A 26,782-nucleotide genomic window follows, 5' to 3' on the forward strand; every position below is an offset into this window, starting at 1 on the left:
TGCAACAGGCCGGCCCTAAGGGCTGCCTCTTACGGGGTCCCGAGCAAGGTGCGAAAGGCGCAAAGGCTCGGGACAGTGGAGAAATCTGGCTGGGCTGGAGGCGCGCGGGAGCAGGGTTCCGGAAGGGGTCCCGGCGGGGCCCGCGCCCGCTCGGCGCCTGCACCTCCAATTAGCCCAGCCCTCCAGCTGCGCGCGTGGGGGAGCCCCGCTGTCACTCGGGGAAGGCGGTCCTTTCCGCTGTGGACGCCGCACGGGGTCCCGGGCCCTCTGGGCGCAGCGGGGTCGCACGCACCCCGCAGATTCCCCGGCGACCCGGGGGCGCGCGGCCGAGACCTGCGGACGGCCCACCCTCCCCAACGCCGTTGCGGGCCACCCCCAGGCGCACAGGCAGCCCCGAGCCGAGCGCGCGCCCTCCGGTCACCCGCGGAGGCGCCGAGCGCACGAGGCTCGCCAAGTGCCCCCTCCGCGGCGAGGACTCGAGTGGGCCGCAGCTGGGCGCCCGCGTCTCCTCGGCCCGGCCCGACCGGCTTCCTGCTCGCGTCGCCCGGACTTCCTCCCCGCAGTGCCGGGTGGCCACCCGGTGCCAGACCGGAGGCGGGGGGAGGGCGGGGGAAGGCGGGGGCCGGGCCGGGCCGGCGCGGGGGCGGGGGGCGGGGAGCGGCCCCGGGGCAGGGGTCCTGAGCTCCGGCCCGCACGTCCTCTGCGCGGGCGCTCGCGGCCGCGGGCCCCAGCGGAGGGCGCAGCCGGCCCTGCCCCGTCCCGGGGGTCCCGCAATGCGCTTCCTCGCCGGCTCCCAGGCGCCCGGCCCCGGCTCCCCCCCACCCACCCCCCGCGCCCCGTCGGCGGGCGGGGGGTGCCCCGCGCGCCCCACCCCCCGCCGCCCCGGCCCGCTCGCGGTGGCCGCCCCGAGCGGAGCTTTGTGACGTCAGGCGGCCGGCGGGCGGCGTCACGCGCGGGCTGACCCGGCGGCGGCGGCGGCGGCGGCGGCGGCGGCGGCGGCGGCGGGGCGGGGGCGGGGGCCGGGGCCGGGACGCGGCGCGGGAGCATGGAGCCTCGGGCCGGCTGCCGGCTGCCGGTGCGGGTGGAGCAGGTCGTCAACGGCGCGCTGCTGGTCACCGTGAGCTGCGGCGAGCGCAGCTTCGCCGGGATCCTGCTGGACTGCACGAAAAAGTGAGCGGGGGCGGGGGCGCCCCCCTCCCCCCACCCCCGGCGGCCGGCGCGGGGCGGGGTGGGGGTGGGGGCCCGGACCGGCTCCGGGGCGGGGCAGGCTCGGCGCCGGCGCCCGCTTTCGGTTTCCATCCCCCCACCCCCCACCCCCGGCCCGGGGCTTCGGGGCGCGCGAGCGCGGCCGCCCCTCGGGGGGCCCAGAGCGCCTCTCAAAGTCGTCGCGACTTGCGGGGCGGGAGCGGCGGTGGGCGCCCGGTGGGGGGGTGGGGGGGGGGGTGGCGGGGAGTCCCCGCGCCGCCGCCGCGTGCCGCCGGCTCCCGAACTCCGCACGTCTGCCATAATTAACGCACTTTTCTTTGTTCAGACGCACTGTTGAATTCGGCTGTTTTCAGAATTGTCGGTTGGGGGGCGGCGGGGGAGCGGGTTCAGATGCGCGCCTGCCCTGACCTGCCCTGCCCTGCCCTGCCAGTCGCTCACAAGTGGGGGCGTCCTGTCTATCTCCCTGGGTCCCCCCAGACTCCTAGGAGCGACTCGGGGCTGAGGCTTGGACTGATGGCAAGCAGTTGCGTCCAGCGGTGGGATTTAACCCACGCAGCGCGGCCTGGGGCGCAGGGGCCCCGGGCAGTGTGGGAGCGAGAAGGCGCCCGTGGAGGTGCTGAGCGGGGGCGGGGGGCGGGGGACGGTGGCCGCAGGAGCCCTGCTTTCCGGGGTGGAAGGGGGTCCCCGGGCAGGCCTGGGGGCACCTGAGACGCACCTGTGCGCCCGCTGCAGGGACTCGGAGGCAGGAAGAGTCTCCTGGATACAGTGTCACATGGCAGTGAGCTGTCGCGCAGATAAATGATTAGGCATTAATCAGGCACTAATGTCTTGGCGCTCCTGCTGGGCCTTATCTCCAAGCTGAGAGCAGTAAATGGCTCCCCTTGCGGAGGCCCAACTTTTTCCCTCCGTGGAGCCCAGACCTTGCAGTAGCGGGGACGTGGCAGGAAGACCATCACTCTTCAACAGTTACCCTGCTGGCATCATCTCTTTATTAGACGTGCCAGAAGCCATTTATGCACCGGTCATGTGATTTAACATATGGCCTCCCGGGTGACTGTCGCCCCGCTCCGCCCTGGCTACCACAGAGAGTGCTTGGCGGGACCCGGTGGGGGTGGGGGGCGAGGGCTGCAACATAGCCACCTGGAGGCTGCCAAGCCTGTACCTCCCTCCCCCCCCCCCCCCCCCCCCCCCGGGTGGCCAAGGTCTCCTGCCCCTGATGGCCATCACTTCCTCTCTCGGGCAGGACTGCCAGCTCTGTCCGTCCCTGCTCCCCTGTCTGTGCGGGGGCTGTACTCAGGCTTTGTCTGCACAGCCCTGCCTGGCCTTTCCTCCCTGGAGAGGGGCACTCGCAACAGAGGCGTCCCCCCCTCGTTTTCTGGGCTCCCCAGCTCAGCACAAGGGAGGCTGTGGGCCCCTCGGCTTGTGGGTGGCAATGTTTGCGAGATGGCAGCCTCACCCCCCTTCCTCTCTGCCTCCAACTGGGCTCCCCTCCCCGAGGCTGTGGCTAACCTGGTGTGGAGATCAACACCCCCGTCACTCCCCTCCCTACCCCCCTCCCCCGTAGAAGCCAGCAGGCCGTGCTGGGATCCCCAGTGTGGGAACTGGCAGCAGCACGCTGGTGGGCGTCAGCCCTGCCACGGCCACGTTCAGCTGTAACCAGAGTGGCCCAGAACCGAGGCCTCAGTGGGTGCAGCTCTTCTCAGCGCTGGCTCTTTCCGATCGGCATTGATCCCTCCTCCTTGTGGGGAATCCCGAGACCCCCTGCGGCCCCCCAGCGCCTCCAGCCCTCCGGGGCGTGGTCCCGAAACTGCCACCCTCGTCTCCCCTCCTCTTGCCACTTCTGGTTTCACCCTGCCTTCCGCTCTCTGCCCGTGATGTTGAGGACTCAGCGCTCCTGTTTGCAGCCTGGTCATCAGGTGGGGTCTCTTGGCAGCCCCGGGCGGGGTGTTGTGGGCCGCGGTGTCTGGCCTTGGGCTGCCGTGTCCGTGGCACCGATCCGCCTTCCCTGGGGCCGGTTTCTCCTCCTCGGTGCCTGCTGCCCCTCCCCGACGTGTGACAGTGGCAGGGCCGGTCAGTGGAGGCCCCACCCTGGGTGGTGGCGCTGGCCGGCCGGGAACAACAGCTGGGACCTCCCTCCGATTGCACACAGCCGCCCACCTCTGGGAACCCGCGGGTCCCAGAGCAGTGGGGTCGTCCTAGGTCTGTTGAGGGCAGCGAGGCCGCAGCTGTCGGTGTGCCCGTGGTGCGCGGCCAGGCACGTGCCAGTGACTGTCATCGTCAGCAGCCTCCAGCGTCTGTGTGCGGGCCTGGGGTGGGAGGTGGGGGGCCGGGGGCCTGAGTCTCTTGCAGGGGTGGAGCAGTCCCAGAGGAGGGGTCCCTCGTGCAGCCCCCATTTCCCGTCCCAGAGCGGGGCCCATGAGCAGTGTCACTCTCCGGGCATTTGGGAGGCGGCATCCCCTCCCTTGGCCCTCTGAGAGGCAGATTCCCGTCCCCAAATGTGCACAGGAGGACGAGAGCTCACAGAGGCCCTCGAGATCTCAGCAGGTGTGTGGAGCTGCCGGGGCCGGTGCCCAGCTTCCTCCCACCCGAGCCTTGAACCTGCTGCCAGGTTGCTTTGTGCTCTGAAGGAAGGTCCTCCACTGCTGAGGGCCTGCCTTCTCGTGCCTTCACCTGCATTCATTGACTACCTACTGTGTGCCTGGGCTGAGTCCCAGGAAGACTGTGCGTGGACCCTCCAGCTTCCCTGTGAGGCTGTGCTTTCTCCTGGTGTAGTGAGGGTGCAGATGGCCCAGGCCTGCCCCAAGTCTTTGGGCTGGGGTGCCGGGCGGGTGTGGGCATTGTTTTGTGGGTGGTTTGGGGGTACCCCTGGGGTTGAGGTCCCCCAACCTGGGTGGCCCTGGCTGAGGCATGGCCCCAGGACAGCAGAGACCCGAGTGGTAAAGGAGAGGTCTCGAGAGTAACAGGAGCCCCGACGACCAGCTGCCCCATCGGGCCTGATGGCAAACCCCAGGTCCCCAGCCCTCATCCCCGAACTGGTGTTTTTCAAACTTCCCCAGTTGTGAGTCACCCAGGGCGCCATTACCGTGCAAGATTCCTGGGCCTTTGTGACCCACACCCCACCCTGGGAGGTTGGGACTCCAGCCAGTCAGGAATCCCAGCAGGCCTGTCCCCGGGCAGGAGAGCACCCCTGTTCCATCCCAGGCATAGCCCCTGGTCCAGGAGGGAGGCTTGACCACTGGCGACCGGTCCTGGGATGGTTCACCGGGCAAACAACGATGGACACCTGGTCCGGGCCCTGCTGAGCACGTCCTCCTTGCCTTCAGGGGCCAGAAGGGCCAGGAGCAAGGTGCCCTGTGTGTCATGGGGTGGCAGGGTCTGCGGCTGGCAGGCAGCTGCACCCAGGGGACCTGGCCAGCGTGGAGGTGATGAGGGGGTGTGGACTGCGGGAGCCCTCAGATGGCTTAGACGAGGGTGTGGTCAGCTGAGCTCTACTGGGATGATGCTGGTGGTCTGGGACTCAGGGGGCCAGATGTGACAGCCTTGCCCCATGGCTTGTCCCCAAGACCCTGGGTCTACCCACGGGGGCAGGGCGGCCTCCCATGTAGACAAGGGGTCACTCTGGTGTCCAGGCTGTGACTTCCCCTGCCAACCTGTTTTTCACAAGTCCCTGAGCAGAAGTGGACCCGGAGGCCTCCACACCCTAGAGGCCTGGCAAGGCCACCCTACCTTCCCTGTGCCAGCCTGCTCCTGACCCTCCCTCGGGGCTAGGCCCTGCAACTCCCTGTGTGCAGGGCTGCAGAGGAGACAGACGGACTGCTGCACGTGTCCTAAACCAACGTGTAGAGTCGTGGGGGGAGGGGGGAGGGAGGTGGGGGGCAGGAGCCTGGCCGCAGGGTGGGCCTCACCATCGGGACTCAGGCCTGTCCTGGGGCTGCAGGCTCCTCGGATGGACCCCTGGGGTGTTTCTGTTCCAGAAGCCACGTTTTCTCACCTCTCTACTGGACACCAGGGTAGCCTCTCCCTGTGCGAGGTTGAGGAAGGAAAGGCCAGGGCAAACGTGGACCTGGCTGGGGTCGGAGGCCACTGTCAGGTTCCACAGATGCTTGGATCCCGAGTCGGTAGAGCGGAGAGGCCGCAGGGGAGGCCAGGAGCTCTGGCAGGCGGCCGGGCCGTCTCCTCCTGGCCACGGGCCAGCTCGGGCCCGGCTGCTCTGGGGGTTTGCTGAGCTGGTTGCATGGGTGAGACCTCAGGGAGGGCGGGTGAGCCGAGGCCCGGCCGCTGGTGTTTTGCCAAGGACTGCAGGCTAGGCTGCTTCTCTCTGGGCCCGGTGTCCATGCCAGATGGCCATGCCTTCGTCTCGGCAGAGTGGGGACACTCGGGGGAAAAACTGCTTTGCTTTTGGGTCTCACCCCCATCAGAGTCTCCTGGGCTCCTCACCTCGGTGTCCCCCACCTTTCCTTTGCCCTTCCCCCAACTCCCCGAGGACGCTGTGCTGAGGTTTCGTTTGGGGGTCCCCAGTTTCCTGCATGGAGACCTTGGTCAGTCCGGCCCTCCAGGCCCCAGCTCTGCACTGTGAGTCACCCCAGTCCCAGGGCCCCTCCTCACACACATCTACCCCATCCTTGGGTAGGCAACCGGTGGGTCCAGCAAGGACAGTAAAGGGCGGGACAGCGGGGCTCCCAGGCCTCTCGCCTGCTGAGGCCCTGAGGTGCCACCTGGGGGGGCACTGCCAGGCTGGCCGGGGCCACCAACCCTGGGCACGTGCCAGTGTCAGCACAGCCTGGCCTCACCGAGGGGCTGGGCCCCGTAGGCAAACCACAGGCTGTGGTGTTGCCACGCCTCGTGCCCTCTGGTCCAGTTGAGGTCACCCCGCTGGAGACAGGGTGCTGAGATCCTTCGAGAACGGCTTGTGTCTCTGTACTTGGAGGCAGTGGAGCTGAGACGTGAGCCCAGACCGCTACTGTCACCAGACCCGCCGGGTGCCCTGGCCTCCCTCAGCTGCCTCGCCATCGGCGAATCGGGCAGGGGGACGCTGTGTACCTCGCGGGGCTTGGTGCCCAGGCTCCTGCTGCCCAGGGAGCGAGCCCCTCACTGGCTGCTGTTTACCCTCCGGCAGCTGTGGGTGTGGCCGAGGCTGGAAGGAAGCAGCCGCCTGCGGAGTCACGGGGCCGCGGGGTCAGCCGGCCCGAGTGCCGATCCACAAGGCCGCAGCTGACATCTGGGAGCCCGCCGCACCCCCGAGGCTGTGGCCCCCACGCAGGGCAGGTGCAGGCGTGTTGCCTGGGCTCTGGGTCCTCTGTGAAGCTGTGTCTGACCTCCCAGGGCAGGGAGGGGTCACTCAGGAGCCATAGAGCACGTGCACCGGTCTCTGTGACTGTCGTAAACACGCAGGGACTTCTGAGGGGTGTGTCATAAACGGTGAGGGGGGGAAACCTCCCTGGAGCACAGCTTCGGGGCCTCGGGGGTAGGGCGACAACCCCCTCTCCGCCCCAGCTGTCCCCAGCCTGCCCCCCTGGCGGGGGGAGGTGGCCAAAGGCGCTGTCAGCCCACAGGGTCCCGCAGAGGAGGCTTCTAGAGGGAAGACGGGTTCCGGGTGAGGGAAAGGACCTGCCCCGGGGGGTTGCTCTTGGGGTGCCCCGGACCCCGGCTGGCAGGAGGGGTTCTGCACCCCCACAGGCAGGCTGGTAGGGGCACAGGCATGGGACAGGGTGGGGCAGAGGGAAGGAGAGCCTGGGGGGGTATGGGCTGGTTCCGAGTGGGGTGAAGGCAGAGAAGCTTGGGAGGGGAGTGGGGAATGTGGATGAATCCCCATGGTCTGGTCACAGTCTGAGTGCCTGTAAAGGGGGGCAGGAAGTGGGCTTTGGGGGGGCCTTGGGAACAACACTCCAGGTCCCAGGGGTGTGGATCCTGTCTGCTGTGTGGCCTCTCCTGGTCTGTGGGACCCCTTGGTCTGTAGATGTGCCTACAGGTTTCCCTCTCAGGTTCTGGAACCTTCACTGTGGCCCTTATTTCGTGCCCACAGGTGGCAGTTGGGTGCCCACTCAGCATAGGGGCTGGTCTCCCCGGTGACCTCCTGGCCATCCTGGAGTTCCCACTGGGGCTAAGGCTGTCCCTTGAGGGGCCCCTGGGGACTTTTTGCGTGTCTTGATGTCATCGTCTGTCAGGTCACCACGGCTGCGGGGGGTGGGGACCTCCTGCCTTCCCCGTTCTCCTTGCCAACACCCCCTTCGTTTGAGGCCTCTACATGGGCGCCATGGGTTCCATGGAGGGGATCCCAGCACCCCTAACAGCAAGAGGCTGGGCACGCTGGCCCAGAAGCTCAGGGTGAATGTGTGTGCACGTGTGTGTGTGTGTGCGTGTGTGTGTGTGTGTGTGTGTGTGTGTGTCTTGGTGTGAGTACATGTGTTTAGCGCTCAGAGTTTCTGCTTTGTTCTGAATGTTCTATGTTCTGAGGCTTATTGAAAGGAAAGAACCAGGTGCTGATTCCGGTGTGGGGTCCAGTCCCCACTCCGATGCCTGAGGACTCAGGGTGAGGTTTGGCCTGCTGGCCACGACTGCGGGTGGGGTGGGGGCAGCTTTGGGCCGGGCCTTGTCTCCCACACCTGGACCCCAGCAGACTTCCCCGAGAGGGCTGCACAGTAGCTATTCTGGGCCTGGCGCCTGTCCTCTGTCCTGGCTACTCAGCAGTGGGGGGGTGGGGAGCGGGGAGCAGGAAGGCAGCCAAGGGTAGTCCGAGCACCAGCACGAGCACGCGTGGCTGGGCGTCAGTAAACCCTGACTTACAGAAACCGGAGGTGGCTCTTGGGGCTGTGAGGTCCGTGTGCCCGGTGCCGGGGTGCGGAACCCTTTTTCCCGGTGGGGGACACGACCCCGGGGCCCCCCGTTCCCCAGGAGTCCCGGCCCATCCTAGCGTGCGAGTCCTCTAGTGCAGGAGACCAGCACTGGGGAGCAGACTCTGGTATCGCTGTTGGTCAGCAGGGATGCGTGGCCTGTGGCTGCAGGGGCCGCAGCACATGTGGTCCAGGGGGATGGCCTGGCCGTCCCGGGCCACTGGGCACACGAAGAGCCACACGCCCAGCAGAGGACGGAGATGGGTGGCGGGGCTCACCGTGGCCGCTCCCCCCTCCCCCAGGGCAGAATCCCACCTCGGAGGGAGCCGGGTGCCCCCGTGCGGCCCGTGGCTGGCTGCTCCCTCCCAGGCTGGCCTTACGGCCCCCCCACGGCTCTCCCTGGCTCACAGTTACAGGTTACGGCTCGGCTGTCTGGCCACACAGAGGGCAGGAGCAGTCTCCCTGGGGCCCGTGGCCACGGTCCTGTGTCTATGGACTCTCTGGTCATGGGGAGACGAATGTGAACCCCCTGCCCCCACACGCGAAGACTTTAGTGTCAGGGGATGGCCGCACGTAGACAGGAGCTTGATAAGAAAGGAAAACCGTGGTTTCCGGGCTTTTACCACGACCTTGCACGAAAACGGGGCAGTGTTCACACGGTGGGTGTGCCGCCATATTGTTAACTCATCGACCTCGAGACCGAGGACCTTGGGGAGGCGATGTCCCCGCGGGCCACTGCGCCTGGGCCAGTCCCGCAGCCCTCTGCGGCCGGCTCCCGTGTGGCCTGTGCCCGCTCCCGGCCGGTCCGCGGCACTCGGGGGCCAAGCTGGAGGCGGTGATGTCCTGCGCGGTGGGCCCTCTTAGCTGGCCTCGATTCTTCTGGAGAACAGCAAGTGGAGAAACCATTTGGAAATAGAAAAGGCAGACCGTTCATTTGTCGCTTCTACTTCGGTTAGGTTCGTAGTGGACGGTGAGCACAGAAGTGCCGTGTTTCCCTTAACTTGGCGGAAGAAGTCTGCTTTTGTGCGTAAAAAGTAACAGGTTTTGGCCAAAGGGCCTCGCAGGTGACATCACATTTGTTTAGAAGTTACGCATACCTACGCGGCCTTGTTTTTCACTGTTTGGAACAGTGAGTGTTTTCTTGCTACCACCGGGCGTCGCTGGTGAGTTAGTACGGCCTCCCAACATCCCCGGCACGGGGGTCCGGGGGGACGGAGCACTGACCACTGACTTCAACAACGAAACGCCCCAAGGTGCCCAGACGTCTGAATGGAGGCTGCCTGGCCCGACGCTTCCCGGGGAGAGGGCAGGACTGTGGCTGCGGAGCCCTGTGGGTGCCGCTGTGCCATTGGCCTTGGCCGTGCGTCCTCGTGGGAGGGGTCCTCCTGCCCTCTCGTGTTCCCTTCCCATGGGTCTCGTGGCCCTGTCGACACTGCCTGGCCCACTCTCCTTGCTGGAGCTGGAGGGCCTGTGGGAGGGCCTGGGGGTGCCCGGCAGGAGGGGTGGTCCTTCCAGGCTACGGTGGCCAGGGGTGGTGTGGGTGTCACCCTCACCCGAGGGCCGTGGAGACAGCTGAGACCGACTCAGCATTTGGGAGGGAGCCATCTCACTCCCAGACCCAAAGCTCTGGTTCGGTGGCTGACTTCTGTCCCCTCTGGGCCGTGGAGGCCATTGCTGCCCCCACACACGGCCGGCGCCTGGGACCCGGCTCCTATGGGCTGCCCTGAGCCCTGTAGGGAGCATGCTTGGGGTCTTCCCTTGGGAGGAGGGAGAAGGTGGACAAGGCCCGTGAAGAGCAGCCGGCCTGCTCAGGCCATGTCACAGAGCCAGAGACCCTGTTCTCAGGCTCCCAGGGCCCCCATGCCTACACCGGGGCCCTGGGAAGTCTCCATCTGCCCGAATTCCCCTTGTTACCGTGAACCAAGGTGTGGACGTCGGGCCCTGAGGACCCGAGAGCTGGCCGCCGTGCTGGTCATGAGACTTGGTGGAGCACGTGCCTCCCCTGAAATGTCCCACGTGGTGGACACGTGGGGGCGTGTGCCTCCCCAGGTGCTCCGGGCCCCACGGGCCGGGGCCAGGTGCAGCGGTGTCCTCCCGTCCTGACTCTCCCCTCTGTCTCCCCTCTGCCAGGTCCGGCCTGTTTGGCCTGCCCCTGTCGGCCCCGCTGCCTCAGCCCGAGGACCCCCCAGTCAACGGCTGCCACGGCCCGGCCCCCGCGGAGCAGGACGGAGAGGCAATGCAGCTGGGGACAGTCCCTCCACCGCCTCCCGACGGGGACCAGCCCCCCGAGACCGCAGACCCCAAGCCACCGCTCGTGCCCCCGTTCCCACCGTATTTCGAAGGCGCCCCCTTCCCTCCCCCGCTCTGGCTAAGAAGCACCTACCGGCAGTGGGTGCCGCAGCCACCCCCCCGGACCATCAAGAGGACACGCCGGCGTCTGTCCCGCAACCGTGACCCGGGTCGGCTGGCCCTGAGCCCCATCCGCCTGCGGCCGCGCCAAGTACTCTGTGAGAAGTGCAAGAGCACGCTGAGCCCCCCGAGGCCAGCCCCGGCCCCCCGGGTGCCCCGAGGCCGCGCAGGAGGGTGGGCAGCGGCCCTGGCTTTGACAGCGAGCCCCGCAAGCCGGAGGACCCGGCCGGCTAGGTGGCGACCCCGCGGCCGCCACGAGGAGGAGCAAGAGGGAGAAGCGAGAGGAGGACAAGGCCCGGGTGCCACGGAGCCCGGCCATCAAGATCTCCTACAGCACGCCCCAGGGCACGGGCGAGGTCGTGGAGATCCCCTCCCGCGTGCACGGGTCCCTCGAGCCCTTCTGCCCCTCCCAGGCCCTGCACTGGTGGCGGCCAGGACCCCAGCGGGCCCAGCGCCTCCATCCCCAAGCTGAAGCTGACGCGCCCCGGGCCCCCTGGCGCCGGCCTGCCGCCCCCCAAGATCCGCCTGAAGCCCCACCGCCCGGGGGCCGGGGAGCGGGAGCCCGTCTACAGAGCCGAGCTGGTGGAGGCGCTCAACGGCCACGGGCGAGGCCCCCGGGCCAGCTCACCCTCTCTCCTGGGCCACGGCTCCACGGGCCGTGGGCCGGCGGACTCGTCTTCCGGAAGTTCTGGCGAGGATGATGACTTCAAGCGGTGTCCCCAGGGTAAACCCCAGCAGGACGGCCTGGCGTTCCTCGCCGCCTGCCCTAGGAGGGGGACGGACTGTGCCGGTGAATCTGTGTGGAGCAGCGACAGCCTGGACGAGTCCAAATCGTGCAGCTCAGAAGTGCCGTCACCAGACACGTGTGACCTGTCCGGCGACGGTACGTCTGTGAGGTCCTCGTCCGGGGCCGCGAGGCAGACGGTCCCGCCCCTGACAGTCAGGCTGCACACACAGAGCGTCTCCAAGTGCGTGACTGAGGACGGAAGGACCGTGGCCGTAGGGGACATCGTGTGGGGTAAGATTCATGGTTTTCCTTGGTGGCCAGCGCGTGTCCTTGACATCAGTCTTAGCCAGAAGGAGGACGGGGAGCCTTCCTGGCAAGAAGCCAAAGTCTCGTGGTTTGGTTCTCCGACTACGTCATTCTTGTCTACTTCAAAACTCTCCCCTTTCTCTGAGTTTTTCAAACTGAGATTTAACCGTAAGAAGAAGGGGATGTACCGGAAAGCCATAACGGAGGCCGCCAATGCCGCGCAGCATGTGGCCCCGGAAATAAGGGAGGTCTTAACCCAGTTTGAGACGTAAGCCGCTCCGACCAGGTGAGCGCGCAGGGCTGCTCCTGTGCCCCTCCCGCTGCTCTGCTGGGAAGCCTCCACCCTCTGGCTGGCAGTTGGCAGAGAGGCCTGCTTAATGGCAGCGGCACCCTGCTTTGCGGTTCGCGGAAGAGAGGCTTTCCGAGTCGAGTCGTGGGGGATCGTCAGCCACCGTGCGGAGAACAGGGCTGGTTGGTGTTTTGCGGCCAGTTTTCCAAGGGCCGCGAAAGATCTCCGTCCCCTTTTATCTGCGTCCTGGAGAAGGCGCAGGTGTTGGGGGGGGGAGCTTCCTCTTGGCCACTCACTCTGAGGGGTCCCTCCCTCTTCTCTCCCCACGCTGGGGCCGCAGCCCCTCCCTCCTGTCCCCAGTGGGTCCTGACTTGGCTGGCTGCCCTCAGATGCCATTCGCGTGGCCTTAGCCCCCACCCCCCATTCCCGCGGGCGCGTGGTTCCCGGACCTGTGTCGGTCAGGTGCTCCGGGGTCTGTCCCTGGGCCGGTGTCCTACCCTCTGTCTCCCCTCTGGGAGAACTCTATAGGGCCTCCCACCCCAGGTCTTAGAAGGAGACCCCATGGGCCTGGGGTGTCACCAGGCAGCTTGTGGGGTGGTCACCATGTGGGGTGTCAGGAAACGGCCGAGGGGCAGAGGCTGCCCGCCGTGAACTTCCCGGGGGGCCCAGGATGCAGGGAGGGGCTGGGTGTGTTCCCATCAGAGGGCGTCGGCTCTGGGGCCTGAGCAGCGGGGTGTGTCCAGCGGTCACTGGCCCCCGTGGTGGCCCCCCAGGGCCCACTCCCCTCCCTGTCCTTCCCCACGGCAGGAGGTGGGTCCCGTGCAGGCTGCCTGCATTGGACCCGAGGGGCGTGTGGTGGGGCCCCCCTGTGGAGGTCAGGCCATGGCCCTCTTCGGGCCCCTTAGCCTAAGGCCCAGGCCCACAGAAGCAGAGAGAGGGGAGGCGGGTTGTCAGAGGGGCACTCCTCCACCCCAGGGGGGCCTCTGCCTCAGTTTCTGTGACCTCTAGCTGACCTTGTCCGGTCTGGTCCACCTGCCTGTCTGCCTGTCTGGTGCCAGTTTCCCAGCTTGGGCCTTCGGGCCTCAGCTGGGCCGGCCGACGTGTGGTTGGGAAGGGGTTTGTGGGGCACCCGGCTTGGTCCCTCACTGCTGCGCCACGTGTCTGGGGGGGGTCCTAGGATTGAGGAAGCAATGGTGAGGGGTGCACCTGGGCGGGGTCACAGCCGGGACTCCCGAAGCCTTGTCCCCACCCTTTCCTCCACCTGCTTCCTGCATCGAGCCTGGTCACCGCCTCTGAAAGACTCCCAGGGGTCCGGACACAAACCTGTCCTCCCCCGAAGCGGGCACAGCCCTGTGACCTCTGGGTCTTTGTGATGGGGTGTGGGTGCCCTGTGTGTCGGGGGGAGTCTGGAGAAAGGCCAGGTGCTCTGGGCTTCTCCCCGCTCTGGGTGTGTCCTGTGGGCCCCGGGACCGTCTGCGCCCTCTGCTGCCCCCTTACCCGACCTCTCTGCTCACCAGGCCCCTCCTGCCCTTGGCCTGGTCTGGGGCCAGGGTGGAAGCTGGGCACCTCCCCCACTCGCCGTGGGCCCGTGCTGTCAGCGAGGATGTGGTGAGCAGTCAGTCCTCGAAACCGACCTTCAGATCCTCGGTCACAGTGGGCAGTTCCTAGGGCCGTGAGCCTACCACGGGGGGGGGGGGGGGGGGGGGGGGTATGGGGGGGTGGCAGTGTGGCCTGGCGGGCAGGGAGCCCTGGCTGGGGTGGTTCAGGGCTGGCTCTGTTTACCAGGAAGCAGAGGGAAGAATCTTGCCAGACAGGTTTGCCTGCTGTAGGGGCCCCGTGCCCACAGCCCGGCCTCCTCCCCGCCCCCTTCCCCCTCCCTCCCGGCCTCCCTCTCCTCTCTGTGTTTCTGTCCCTGAGCATCTCTCTGTCTCTGTCCCTCTGGCTTCGGGGACTGTGCCCATGCTGTCCCCAGCGGTGCGTGGGGCTCTGGGAGCGAGGGATGCTGGATCTTGTCGGCACCAAAGCACAAAGTGGTCTTGCCCAAGTGACTCTTTAGTTTTGTTGGATGAGGATGGAAGGCTGCCGTGAGGTCCACGCCAGGCAGGAGGCTAATGGTGCTGGTGAGCGGGAGTCTCCCGTCCACAAGATTGCTTTCGAGTGTCAGTGGTGCTGTTTGGGCACCAGGCCCTCTGGCCTGCTCCTCCAGGGGGAAGCCGGGAACTGCCTTCGCCTCGCACGGGAGCGGCATGGTCGCTGGCACCTGGGCACGCCTGGGAGGAGGCCGGCGCGGTCCTGCCGCTGGGGCAGGGGTTGCTGGGGATGGTTGTCCTTCGGGCCACGTCCACCGGCTGCCGGGGCCCAGCCCGACTGGCCCTGCTACCACCCCCTGAGGCACTTGCCGAGAGCCCCTCGGCCCCGGGGGAGAATCTGTGCTGCTGACCAGTGCTCGTCAGGAGGAAAGCAGCACACAGTGGGGGCAGCTCCCTCCCGGGGCCACCTGGTCCCGAGACTCCTCCGTCCCACTTTGCAGGGCGGCAGGAGGCTCGGCTGAGAGGGGGGTGTCCACAGGGACATTCTGGAGAAGCCCCGAGCCATCCTGGGACTCGGCGGCCAGGGCACCGGTGAGAGCCCAGCCCGGGGCGGGCTCCAGCGACAGGGCACAGTGGTCCTCAGCAGGCACCGACCTCCAGGGACAGACATGGGGCCACCTCGCAGGGCCCTGGCTGCTCGCTTGCTGCTCTGGCCCCGAAGGCTGGCATCTCTGAGCTTCATTTTCCTCATCTGTCTCGGAGTGACCGTAGCACCTGCCACGTGGGCCGGGGTGGTGAGGGAAGGGTGCCCGGGGGGTCTGGTAATGACCTGTTGGCAGTCGCCTTTCTGGCCCCTCCCACGCCCCCTCCCCCAGGTTGCCACAGGCTGCATCCCTGGGGTGGGGACGGCCTTGTGCTCCTGGCTGGATGGGGCGGGTGTCCCCCTCCTGACTGTGAGGCTCCAGGGGCTCCACGGGTCACAGGGCGAGGCCTTTTGGGAGCTAACTGGTCAGGCCTGGCCTGCAGGCGGGCAGCGGTGCCTGACAGGTGAGGGTAACTGCTCCCGAGGGTGGCATCCCGCCCACGGAGGGCTGAGTGCCCCTCCAGATGGGGGTCAGAGGGTGCACAGCGTCAAGGAGGGCCTCCCTTGCGAGTCATGTTCCCCAGACTTGTGCGTAATCACGTGCAGGAAGGTGCTGAGAAGGGCGCGGGCCCCACAGCAGAGCGTCTGGTGAGGAAGCTGACCTGGACTAGGTATCCGGGGAGGCTGCCTGGAAGAGGCGACATTATGACTGAGAACGAACGGTGAGCTAATCGTGAGCTACTAGGGCGAGTGCCTGTGGTGGTAGGAATCTTGCACTTTCCAGGGTGGGGCAGGAGGCACACAGCTTGGGGAGGCCAGCGCTGCAGCCTTGTCCTGAGAGCAGAGGGTGCCTTGGGGGCATGTTAGGCAGAGGGGTGAATGGCCCCATTCTGACTGGAAAGACCCCTGGCTGTGGGGTCAGGGGTGGGGAGGTGGACAGGAGGGGAGGGGACAGAGCAGGGAGCGGGGATCTGAGGCCGGAAGAGACCAGCCAGGGATGCTGGTTGTCGGCTCCCGGAACTCGGGGGGGACGGTGGCCAGTGTCTGAGTGCCCGAGTCTCGGCTGGCAGGCCAGCACTCAGGGCAATGTTGGACCTGGGGTCGTGGATCCGTGGAATGATCTAGGCCCCACGGGACGGCTGCTGGAGGGGAGGAAGCTTTGGTGCAGCGGAGAGGCAGAGCAAGGTTACGGGGTGTGAGGCCTGGCGGGGACCCAGAGATGGGGGACTGGGCAGGGAGGTGGATGGCACAGATGGGACGGGGCCTCGTCCAGCCTGCTGGCCCCACACGGGGAGAGGGTCGACGGTCATTAGGAGCGTGCCCCGCGGGGCCCAGAGCTATGGGGACAGGAGACCTGGGTCCGGGGGGCCTGAGAGCACCCTCTGTGCAGCACTCGGAGCCCAGGGACCCTACTGGGCAGAGCCGGGTGGGGGACGGGCTGTTGGCAGTGTTCCGCCGAGGCGTGGGCCAGGCTCTGCGGTACCTGCAGGGGTTGGGGGGGGGGGGGGCAGAAGGCCGCGGCGGGTCCCTCCCTGCCTCTAGGGCCAGTGGGACACTCCCAGGCTGCATGTGAGCTGGAGGGGCCCCAGCGCGCCCCTTTCTGCCTGAGCCGCCAGAGTGTTGGAAGGCAGGGAGCTTTCCAAGGTCACAGAGCAGCCCCCTCGAGGGGCCAGGAACTGGGTTTCTGCTTCACTGAGCGAACAGCGTCCGGAGGGTTAGCTGCAGCCACGGTCCTGAACGACCACATGCGGGGCCACCGGAAAGAACCAGAAATTTATTCTCCTGGCTCTGGAGGCCAGAACCCCAAACTGCAGGCGTCTGCAAGGCCCTGCTCCCTCCGGAGGCCCCAGGGGAGGATCCTTCCAGCTCCTGGGGGCTCCCAGAGTCCCTGGGCTTGTGACCGCACCGGTCACGTGGCCTCTCCCGCTCCTCAGTGTCGAGTCTCCCTCTGCCCCCCTCCTGCAAGGACCCCAGGGCGGCCGCGCGAGAAAGCCAGCGTTTCCTCATCAGAGCCCTTAATGTGGTCACACCGCAGCGCCTTCCCTGCAGAGGGTGACAGTCCCCTTCCAGGGGTGGGGCCTGAAGTCCTCGGGGCCCCAGTTGCCCAGTGTCCCCTCTCATCTGGTCAGCAGATGTTAGGGGCCTGTGTGTCCACTCAGCTTGGTTCCCCCAGCCTCGTCCTTGACAGGCCAGCTGGGCTCAGGGACGGGTCAGCGGGTGGTGAAGGGGACTGGAGCCTGACGGGGTTGTGTGGTGCTGTTCCGGAAGGATCCACCGCCCCCCCCCCCCCCCCCGGGAGGCTGTGCCTGTGGGCGGTTGGTCCTTCAGGCTGGAAGTCTGCGTACATGTGCTGTGTGCTGGGCCGGCTGGGGCAGAAGCATCCGGACCCCGTGTCCAGGGTTTCACTTTCCTTGTCTGTCGTGCCTTCGAGAGCAGGGTGCTTGAGCTGCGAGCCCCAAACCGACTTTTCTCTTTTCCCAGCTGTAAATAAAAAGGTGCTTCCGCGTCTGGAGATGGGCTTTCAGCTGACTTCCTGCACTGCTTTCAGGGAACTCAGGTTCTCCGCGAAGGTTATAATTATTTTGTTCCCGGAGGAAACTAAGGCCTGTAATTCTGAGAATTCTGAGCTTGCTGTGGGCGCGCAGGCCCTGTCCGACCTCCCCCCTGCCGGGGCTGTCCTCTCCGCTTCTTCCGGGCAGTGCCCTGAGTGCAGGGTGGCCAGGCAGGGTGCAGGTAGGCGGGGCGGGAGCAGGGGCAAGGCTGTGCTGGGAGACTCGTGTTTGCAGCAGGTACCTGGAGCAAAGGGGCTTCTCCTGACTTCGGGGAGGGGCTGCCTGTACCCCCAGGGAGAGCACGCATCGCCCTGGATGTCATTGCTTCCGTGCCCCTGCCCCCCCCCCCACACCTGCTCTGAATATTCACCCCTGGCTCCACGCAGCTTCAGCACCCCTGGACCCGGCACCTGCCCTGGGGTCAGAGGTCCAGGGGTGCACGGGGAAGGGCCCACATTCTGCACACGTGTGCCGTGGGACTCGAGCAGCACCACCTCCACCAGGGCCCCATCTTCTTCAGAATCACTGTTCAGGTCTTTCCTTAGCAACCTTCAGTGACGCCCTGGGCATCCCGTAACCTTTGGATGCAGTCTTGCAGGACAGGTCGGCTCCCAGCACTCTGCAGAGTGCCCAGGGAACTGTCACAGCACACAACCTCGTGGGACATACTCACTCCCGTCAATCTGTGCAATGATTGCCCTTTTGGGGCTGCTGTCACTCCGTCCCCAAGGGCTATCCCGGCAGGTTAGCTCAGCGGCTCCCAAGCCGTGGCCATGCTTTGTACACAACCCAGGATTCCGGCTCGTTTCCCGCCCACACCTGGGGCTGGCCGTTCCCCAAGGGGTCCTGTGTCCTCTCGAGGGAGGGGCAGCTGGTGATCCCTCCCCCGTGGTTTCCAAGCAGACCTAGGAATTTCTTTAGAAGAGAAATCGACTTTGAAACTGATTTTTCTTTTCTTTTTCTTAAATTTTAATGTTTATTTATTTTTGAGAGAGAGAGAGACAGACAGACCATGAGTGGGGAAGGGACAGAGAGAGAGGGAGACACAGAGTCCACAGCAGGCTCCAGGCTCTGAGCTGTCAGCACAGAGCCCGACGCAGGGCTCGAACTCATGAACCGTGAGGTCGTGACCTGAGCTGAAGTTGGACACTTCGCCGACTGAGCCCCCCAGGCGCCCCACCACTGATTTTGCTAATCCAGAATTTTTACTTCTTGGTTGTTTGGTTTGCATTTCTGTTCTCTTATGCAGAAAATCTTGCTTGTTAATGAAATTCACATGGAGTTGACTTTTGAACAACGCGGGCTTGACCTGCACAGGTCCACTTGTACACGGACTTTTTTCCGATTAACACACAGCAGTGTGTGAATGTTTGTAAATGTAAAATTTTCTCTTCCTTCGGTTTTCTTAATATAACGTTTGCTTTCCTCTGGCCGGCTTTGTTGTAAGAATACAGCATATAATACATACAAAATATGTGTTAACTATGTTGCTGGCGAGGCTTCCAATTAACAATAGTTTTGGGGGGAGTCAAAGTTTCACATGGATTTTTGACTGTGCCGGGGTGCTCCCAATCCCTATTGAGGGGTCAACGGTATTAATTTTCTATGTAAAAGTTAATGTGTATGTACAATTAGTCAAATATTAAATATATGTAAAGCATATATTTGGCATGTAATTACCAGCTGTGTAATATATGTGGAATACTGCTACTGGGTGATCAGTGGGGATACTCCAAGGTTTCCTTAAGGATCTTAGTGTCCTTGGGGTGGGGGCTGTGTGTCAAGTTCCTCTTTCCAAGTCATCGAGACAGTTTCTTTCTCTGTGGTTGTTATGACCTACAGTTAGGGTTATTTATTTTATTTTACGTTCCATTTGTAGTTATTCCTGTGTGTTTTGTAATTACGTGCTCATGGACGTGACAAGGGTCCCACGTCAAATCGGTGCAACCAGTCCCATCTGGAGAGATCTGGCTCCGCCCTGGCGCCCCCAGTGTTGGCTGATCTTCCTGAGTTTGCGACATAAGCGGGCACAGATATGGAGCCCCCTCTCCCCGCTTGGGCGTAAGCAGCGTCCACACCCCCCAGGTGCCCCACTGCGCCTGCGACCCGCAGCAACCAGATGCTGGTGGCCGTGTGCAGAGACCATGTCCCCATCCTGGCAGAGTCCCTGGGCCCACCAGCACCCTTGCACCTTTCTAAGCCACGTCAAGATGGGGTGTGGGCGGGGGGTGTGAGCACGTAACCAGGCAGGAAGGTCCTTCAGGTCTCGGGGGATCCGAGACTATGACTGGACCCAGTAGTGGGGCTGCAGGTGTAGGGCAGACAGGCCCCCTGAGAACCCCTAGGTTCTCCCCATGCCCTGCCCCTGGCACCGTGTGGCAAAGCCACAGCGGCTGCCTCGCGCCGTGCCTGCTGGTCGTTCCCTCTTTCTCAAGGCTGTTGGTCCGCGTCCCCCTCTTGGAGAAGCTCTCCCAGAGCCCCCTGTGCACAGCTGTGCCTGACAGGCCCCCAGCTCAGCATGGTCACCCTGCACCCTTATTTCCATCAGGGCCCCTTTGACAAGCCACCCCTCCATTCTGTGCTTCCCTGTGTGGGCTCCCCCTCAGGTAAGTAAGTTCTTGTGAGTTCAGACCCTCGCAGCAGGGGCCCGTGGCACCGGGGAACGGGGCTGTGGCACCCCATCCCACACCTGGGGACGCTGGCTCGCGGGAGGCAGCTGGGGTTCACCCCCAGCCGGGCCCTCCACTGCACAACCAGCACCCTTGGCCCCGCCTAGGCCTTGGGGAGAACTGGTTGCCTGATGTGCCCACCAGCCCACAGCACCCCGGGCAAGAGAAGGTGCTTCCCAGCTGGAGGGGTAGCTGGAGTGGGGGAAGCCTCCCGGGAAGAGGATCTGGGGCAGGTGGGCAGGTTGGCATTTGCCCCGGGGCATCTCTGGAATAAGAACCCTGAGCTGGAGGCTCCCACGTCCACGTGGACAGATCACTTGTAGCCCGGGCTCTCCTGGGGATTCTGGACACCTCGACCTCAGCCCCGGGCCCCCCCCCCCCCCCCCGGACAGAGGGGGAGCACTGGGAGCGGGGCGCCTGGGCCTCCGGACCAGAGGGTTTGGGCCACGCATCAACTTCCAAATATCCTGGGGAAACGCCTTCAAACCACAGTCGTGCAGCCCTCCATCCTGGAGGAGCCGGCATTTCTGATACCCGCATTCCTGGGGGGAGTCCACTTCCGGTGGGCGTGACTGACCCTGATTCTGAAGGCCTCCTGCCAGCGCGTCTGAATTTCCCAGAGGAAATAGCACTTCAGTGGCCTTGGGATCCCCACACCTGGGCCGGGGTCTCTGTGGTGCTGCAGGAACCATGGGGACCAAGCAGGTGGCTTCGGGCCCAGTTCTGTAGAGAAGGGTGCACGGGGGCCACAGCCAAGGCCACACAGGTCTCCGCAGGGTTGAGGGGGTGGCCGCGCTTGGCCAAGAGCCAAAGTCAAGTGGCAGAGCTCTGTGTGTGTGTGTGTGTGTGTGTGTGTGGCCCATGGAAGGCCGTGTGCTGTGGGGCTCTTGGGGCTGGAGCGGGGTCACAGACCCAGGATGTGAGCTTAGGTGGCCACTGTGTGGCAGGCACTTCTGAGGGACTGGGCCGTGGGGGGGGGCGGGGGGGGAGGGGTTGGTGGGGGTCTGCATGGGGGCGTTCTGCACACACCATCAGGACGGTGGACGTCCGCGATGCCCGGCCAGTGGCTGCCTCTCTTGCTTTGTTTTGTGACGCCTGGTGGTTCCCCCTTCTGCGTGTGGCTGCTGGCTGATGTCACTGTGTTCAGAAGGCTTGTGGTTTGGGGAGACGGGCCTTCTTAGTTCTGGTCTTACGTGTTGGGAGCAGCAGCTCTGGTCGCCGTCACGGGACATGGGATGCTGCCCAGCACCCGCCACGCTGCCCACCCTCCGCCCACACAGCCCAGGCCCTGTAGGGGGAGGGGAGCCCTCCTGGTCACCGCCATCTTCTCGACAAGCCCCAGCTGTGGACCCAGTCACTAGGGCACCAGCGACTTGGGCGGGCAGAGCGGCCTCGGCTGACCTTAACCATGGGGCCCGTAGTGGTGACCTCGGGGCCCCATGGGGGACACTCCTGATGGGGGACAAGCTCTTGGGAGGTCAGCCCGGACCAGTGAGGGGCAGACAGGGGGGAAGGGGGGAGGGGATGTCCGGGCACTTGCATGGTGGAGGTGGAGGCAGGGCCCCGCCCAGAGACCCCGGAGCCTGGGGTGGGGGTGAGGGGAGGCGGGGCAGCCGTGCTGGGCATTTGGGTGTCTTCCTGCCTAGGAAGCCCCTGGAAGAACAAACTTTTCTGTGCAGCTGTGGCCGCCAGCAGCAGCCAGTGTAGTGATCTCGCCTTTCCCATTGTTTCCCGCATTTTCCAGGGGGGCGGGTGAGAGGTACAGCAGGAGCTGGGGTGCTCTGGGGGGGTCCCCCGGAACATCCCTGCATGACAAGGGACGGGTTCTGGGCCTGTTGGGCTGGGAGGAAGGAAGTGACCCGGCAGGGGTCCCACGCATTCTGAGGGGGGTTTCCTGGCTGCTGGGTACGAGGAGGGTGCAGGGGGCTCCTCCTTCTTCCCCAGATTTCTCAAAACACCTGCTCTTCCCATGGAGCCCGGCCAAGCCGGAGCGGCGGTGGGTGAGGGCACTAGGACAGACCCGTGACCACCCTGCTTGTCTTGTCGGGAGGGGGCCTCCTTGAAGGCCCCGTGTGGTGCACGAGACAGAAAGGGGCGAAAGGGGCGGGCTGGCCGCCGCCTCTGGAGACTGTGGTGCATTTTTCTAACGAGGATCAGGGCTGATGGATGTTTAACGACATCTCCAAAGGTCGTGCTGCTGACGGAGAGGGGCTTGGGCAGGTTTAATGATCTCCCGGGGTGGTGTGGTTCTCGCAGCGAAGCGTGCTTGCCTTTGATGTGAGCCCCCAAAGCATTCAACGGAAAGGGGCGGCCCGTGCGCCGATTCCCGGGTGGTGCTGACCCCTCGGCCCCCAGCAGCTCCCGCTGTGACCGGCCGTGACCTCCCCGGAGCCCCCATGCCCCTCCTCACCGTGTCTGCTGGGCCACTCAGCAACCTGATCATGGAGGTGTGGCTGCCCAAACCCCTGTCCAGGGTGGGCTCTTGGTCCCCTGTGCGGACGCCTGCAGAGGAGCTCAGCCTGGGTGGTCACAGCTGCTTCCCGGGCAGGGACAGATGAAAAGGCAGAAAGAAAACGGTTCTGGGGGGAATGGGTTTGTGCAACAGGCCGAGATCTGGCCAGTGTTTCTCCCTAAGGGACTGTTCATCTCATTTGGGATCTGCGTGCTCAGCGGTGCAGGAGCTGGGACCCCACCTCGTCTGCCCAGAGCGCGCAGCGGCTGTGGGGGGGCGGGCAGAGCCCCATCCAGCTCCTGCATCCATGGAGAGTAGCTGTCACCCTCGTCCAGCTTCCCTGAGACACCCCCCAGGCAGAGCTCACTGGGATCAGCACGCTTCCCGTGACACAGTGACTTTGAGTCATGTTCTTCTGAGAGACATTTTCTTGGGGACCCTGAGTCAGGGCCTCTCCCTGGCCAGGGAAGGGACTGCCACCCCAGGTCAGAAACCCCTGCCCCTTGAGTGTGTGTTGCTCAGGCCTCCTCCCTGACGGGCCAGGGAACTGTGGAGCCCTCTGGAGCAGCCTTCCCTGCAGGGAGTGTGGTCGGGGCCGGGGTTGGGTGTTCAGGCCTGGACTTGGGGGGAGACTGTTTCCAGCAGAGGGCCTGGCATCTCGGGGCACCTCGCTCCTGGGGCTCAGCCTGACGTCCGTCCAGCTGCATGTGGTGGAGTGTACGACCAGGGAAGCCTAGGGCCCCATGGGGTCCCCTTCTCAGGCCTTTTAGAGTCAGGGCTCCCCCTTGGGGACACCTCGATTCCAAGGGTCTGTCCTCCAGGACAGAGAGGGGGTAACTGTGGTTTGGAGTCACCCGGTCTGGGGTGCTTTGTTCTGGTCACCCTGGGATGTGGGTTTGCGTCCTGGCCTCGAGGCTTAGGTGAGTGACCTTGGACAGGGTCGGGAGCCTGAGCCCCTGTCTACAAGGCAGGGGTGGTGATGGTCCCTCAGCCCTAAGCACCAGGGCCGTGGTCATCTCCACCCTCACACCCCCCATCCCCTCTCTGCACCCACCGCCCCTCCTGCCCCCCGGGGGGCTGCTGGCCACCCCCGGAGCCCTGTGTCAGGGCCAACACGGGTCTGGTTTGCTGCAGCCACTGAGAGAGCTTCTCTGCCGGTCACCGGAATCCGGCCATTTTGGACAGAGGAGGAAGGGCCGTCCCCTGCCCCCCGCCCAGCCGGGCCACTCACGGGGGGGATTGTTGCTGTCAGCCCTTCTGCCCCAGGGTCTTTCCTGGGCCCCTCGGGAACCTGACGCCGGGTTGGGACCTGGATGGTCAGTGCGCCTGAGCCTCGGTGATGTCGCAGGGAGGGGCCACCAACCACGGACACCTGTCACAAGGGCAGCAGCCTTGTGTTGGAAGGTCTGGGAGGTCAGTGTCTTGTCCCCTCCACCCAGCCCCCGACCTGGGGCCAGCCGCGTCCTCCGGGGGGGTGGGGGGGTTTGCTTTGGGCTTAAGCTCCTCCCAGCCACCTGCTTGCACCACCTCTGTGCCCCTCGAGGGCACGGGTGGGTCCTGGGGCCTCCAGGCCAGCCCCCCAGGGCCGGTGTGGTGTGGACGGGGCTGACCTGGGCACACGTGTCCACACGCGCGTGCGCACACACACACACACACAGTTATTTGGCTGAGTCCAGATTCGGTGCTGGTGTTAGACGTCGCAGCCCATCCGTGCAGATACCCGTGAGTAAATTTCATTTTTGTTCAGCTCTATTCTCTGCAGAGTTGAATTTGCCTCATTCTTTGGCTGCTTAGTTTTTATGTTCTTCTCACTTATTTGTCCCCAGCTAAGAGAGATCAAACCCGTCAGGGCCTTCAGATGGCGACGATCACTGTGTGATGTGTGAACAGGCTTTGCCACCACACACGGGCCTAACGTGTCGCGGCTTTGGTGTTTCTTAGGATTGTGTGTGCTCCTGGGCCGTGGCGCCCCTCCCCTGCCACGATACGTCGGGTGCCCTGAGCTGTGTGTCTGTCTCTGTTTCTCTGTCTGTCTTTCTCCCCCCACCCCTTTCTTTCTCTGTCTCTGTCTCTGTCTCTCTCTCTCCCCCTCCCCCCCCATCGTTCTCACACACACGCAGGGCCTCTCCGCGTGGCAGCCGAGCCTTCTCCCAGCGTGGCGGTCTCAGGGCAATCTGGGCCTTGTCGCGGCATCTCCATCTGGGGGTCTGAGGCAGGACCCCGGCAGCATCGCTTCCGCTTGTTTGGTCCGAGCGCATCGAGGGGGGGCGGGTGGGGGAGCCCGGCCCCTCCTGGTGGGAGAGCAGCCGTCTGCGCCCTGTGGGCTCTCCTGGCCGGGCCGGACTGTCTCCTGTCTGCTGGACGCCAGCTCCCCTCGCCCTCCAGGACCTCCTGTGACCGTGTGGCCCTGCAGACCTGCCACGTGTCCCTCCACCCCCTGACTAAAGTGCAGAGAACACGTTGCCCCCGGTCACCAGACTCGGGCCAGCTCCCTTCTGGCAGGCGTGGCTGCTGTCCCCGTGCGGGGCCGGGAGCCGGGGCTGAGGTGCCCGTCCGTCCCTGCGGCTGGGCCTGCTCAGGGAGACCTGGGAAAGGTTTTCTTATTCAAGGGTCTGTCCCCTCAGCCCCAGGGGGCTCCCCCACACCAAGAGGGCGTGTCCCTCCAGAGGGTGTAGGTCACACATTCTGACGGTGACACACTGGGGTCCGTCTGAGCTGTGAGCCCCAAGCCATGTGCACAACCATTTTAGCTCCCCAGTCCCCCTGGCCATGAGGGGCCAGAAGGATCTAGTGTCTCATGGGGAGCCCCGTGGTCTGGGCTCTTGAGCCGTCAAGTGTCCTGCACCTTTTTCTGGGAAATCCTGGGGCCCTGGGAGGTGAGATGGACACGAGTGGGACAGGGGCCACCCAGGAGGTTCAGCGGGCACAATGTGGCACCAGGGAGGCGTGATTCCTGGGGTGGTGAGGGCCAGTGGGAGCTGGGGGGTCCTTGCGGGTCCCTGGCGAGACAGAGCATGAGCGGGTGCTCTGGACTGGTGGTCGGACCCCCAAGGGGCCTGTCCCCCAGCACTTGACCCCGAGGTAACCTCTTTCCCTCTCTGCTTCCCTCAAGGTCACCGACGGTGAGGGCGCGGCTGTTCTCCTGGAGCTTCTGACTTTGGGGGTGCCCTCCGCATCACCTGTTCCGTCTGAGGGGCCCCGTGTGCCTTCTGGCCAGCTGCCTGCAGAAATGCGCCAGGCCCACGGTGGCCAGCCTGCTGGGGGGTCCCCAGAGGGGAGCAGGTGTGTGTGGGGAGGAGGACAGCCCCCAGGAGCACCGCGGCTCCTCCCCGCTGAACGTCTTTATTCCCCCGACTCAGGCTTTAGCTCCTGTGGTTTGTGAAGTTCCAGGAGCCCACGACGCCCTTCCTGCTGCTGCCTCGCCCACTGGGGCACCTAGCAGAGGCGAGGCCTGCCACCCCGCGTCCAGGTCCTGGGCCAGGCCCCCTCAGGCCCGCAGGCTTCCAGAAACCAGCTTGCACGTGTGGGGCGCTTCCTCCCCAAGCCCTCGGCGCGGGGTCTCTGTGCACTTGAGAACCCGGAACCTGCCCGGCCTCCCCCATGATCCTCCCAAAGCTGGGGGCCCGCGGGCGCCCTGGCGGTGAGGGCCTGGGGAGGGGAGCCACTCTGGGAATGCGGGAGACTTCCAAAGGAAAACAGCTTGGCCTGTTGTTTGTAGGAGCTGCTCCTGTCTCCTTTCTGTCACTTTAAAGACCAAAAAGAAAAAGAAAGAAACAGAAAACGAGTTCTGCTCCTTCTTTATTTAAGCACGAAAGAGAATGAAGGGAGGTCTGTGTCGAAGCCGCACCGGGCGCAGCGTTTCCGTGTGGTCCTGTGTGTCGCGTGCGGGTGGCCCCTGGAGGGACGCCCACCGTGTGTGAAGGTGGCAGCTTTGAGAAGCAGGTGGCCCGTGCCACATTCCCTCCCCGCCTGCCCTGGGCGTGTGGCTCGACCGGGCCTCCCTGCGGCTCCCCCAGGTGGGGCAGACAGGGTGGTTTTGTTCTCACTCCCTGCTGCCTCCTGGTTTCCCGGCTGGCTCTCCGGAGCCGAGGGACATCCCAGAAGGGACGGTGACTGCTCCGCCTGGTCCTGGTTTTACTGGGGAACGTTTTGAGGGCCCCACCAGGACTCTCGGGGCCAGGCTGGGGCGTGTGTGTGTGTGGGGGGCACTTCAAGAGCCCCCCAGGACAGAAGAGCATGAGACTCCCCTCCCCCCTGGTTCCTGTGGTTCTGGGCTTGACTCTGGGGGGCAGAGGGTGCAGGACACAGCAGAGCCAGAACCTCACCAGAATAAACCCTCAGGAGGAGCTGTGCTGGCCCCCAGGGTCCACAGCTGGAAGACTCGCCAGTCCGCCAGGGCAGGGCGAGCTTTGGAGGAAGGAGGGACCGTGCTCTCTTCCCCTCCCCTCCTGTCCTGCTCCGCGGGCCCTGCGCTCACAGCTGCCCTAAGACCATCCCCCCAGTCTGGTGCCAGGGGCTGCCATGCCCACTCTGAGGGGAGAAGCGGCTTCTGTACGGTGCCACCTGGATTTGGGGACAGCACCAAGGCAGAGAGAGGGCGTTCTTGGAAAGCTAGGCATGGCTCCTTGGAGAAGCACATCACAAACGGAGACGGGGACTCAGGGCCCCGGAGCCGGACAGCCACTAAGCACCCGGCCAGGGCTCCCAGCCCCATGCTCCCAGGTCACAG

General features: G+C 65.2%; 1 protein-coding gene across 1 annotated transcript; it reads left to right on the plus strand.

Moving 5' to 3' along the window:
- Positions 1–614: 614 nt before the first annotated feature.
- PWWP2B (PWWP domain containing 2B) lies at positions 615–25,837 on the plus strand. The gene is given in 6 exon segments (XM_053910092.1): positions 615–1,170; positions 10,167–10,564; positions 10,567–10,673; positions 10,676–10,857; positions 10,859–11,949; positions 25,166–25,837. Coding segments are annotated over 5 exon segments (1,704 nt in total). The 5' UTR covers positions 615–1,045; the 3' UTR covers positions 11,751–11,949; positions 25,166–25,837.
- The last annotated feature ends 945 nt before the right edge of the window (positions 25,838–26,782 follow it).

Source organism: Panthera pardus, unplaced genomic scaffold, assembly GCF_024362965.1.
Source record: "Panthera pardus isolate Hobbes unplaced genomic scaffold, ASM2436296v1 HiC_scaffold_22, whole genome shotgun sequence".
In the NCBI taxonomy this organism is placed as follows: Eukaryota; Metazoa; Chordata; class Mammalia; order Carnivora; family Felidae; genus Panthera; species Panthera pardus.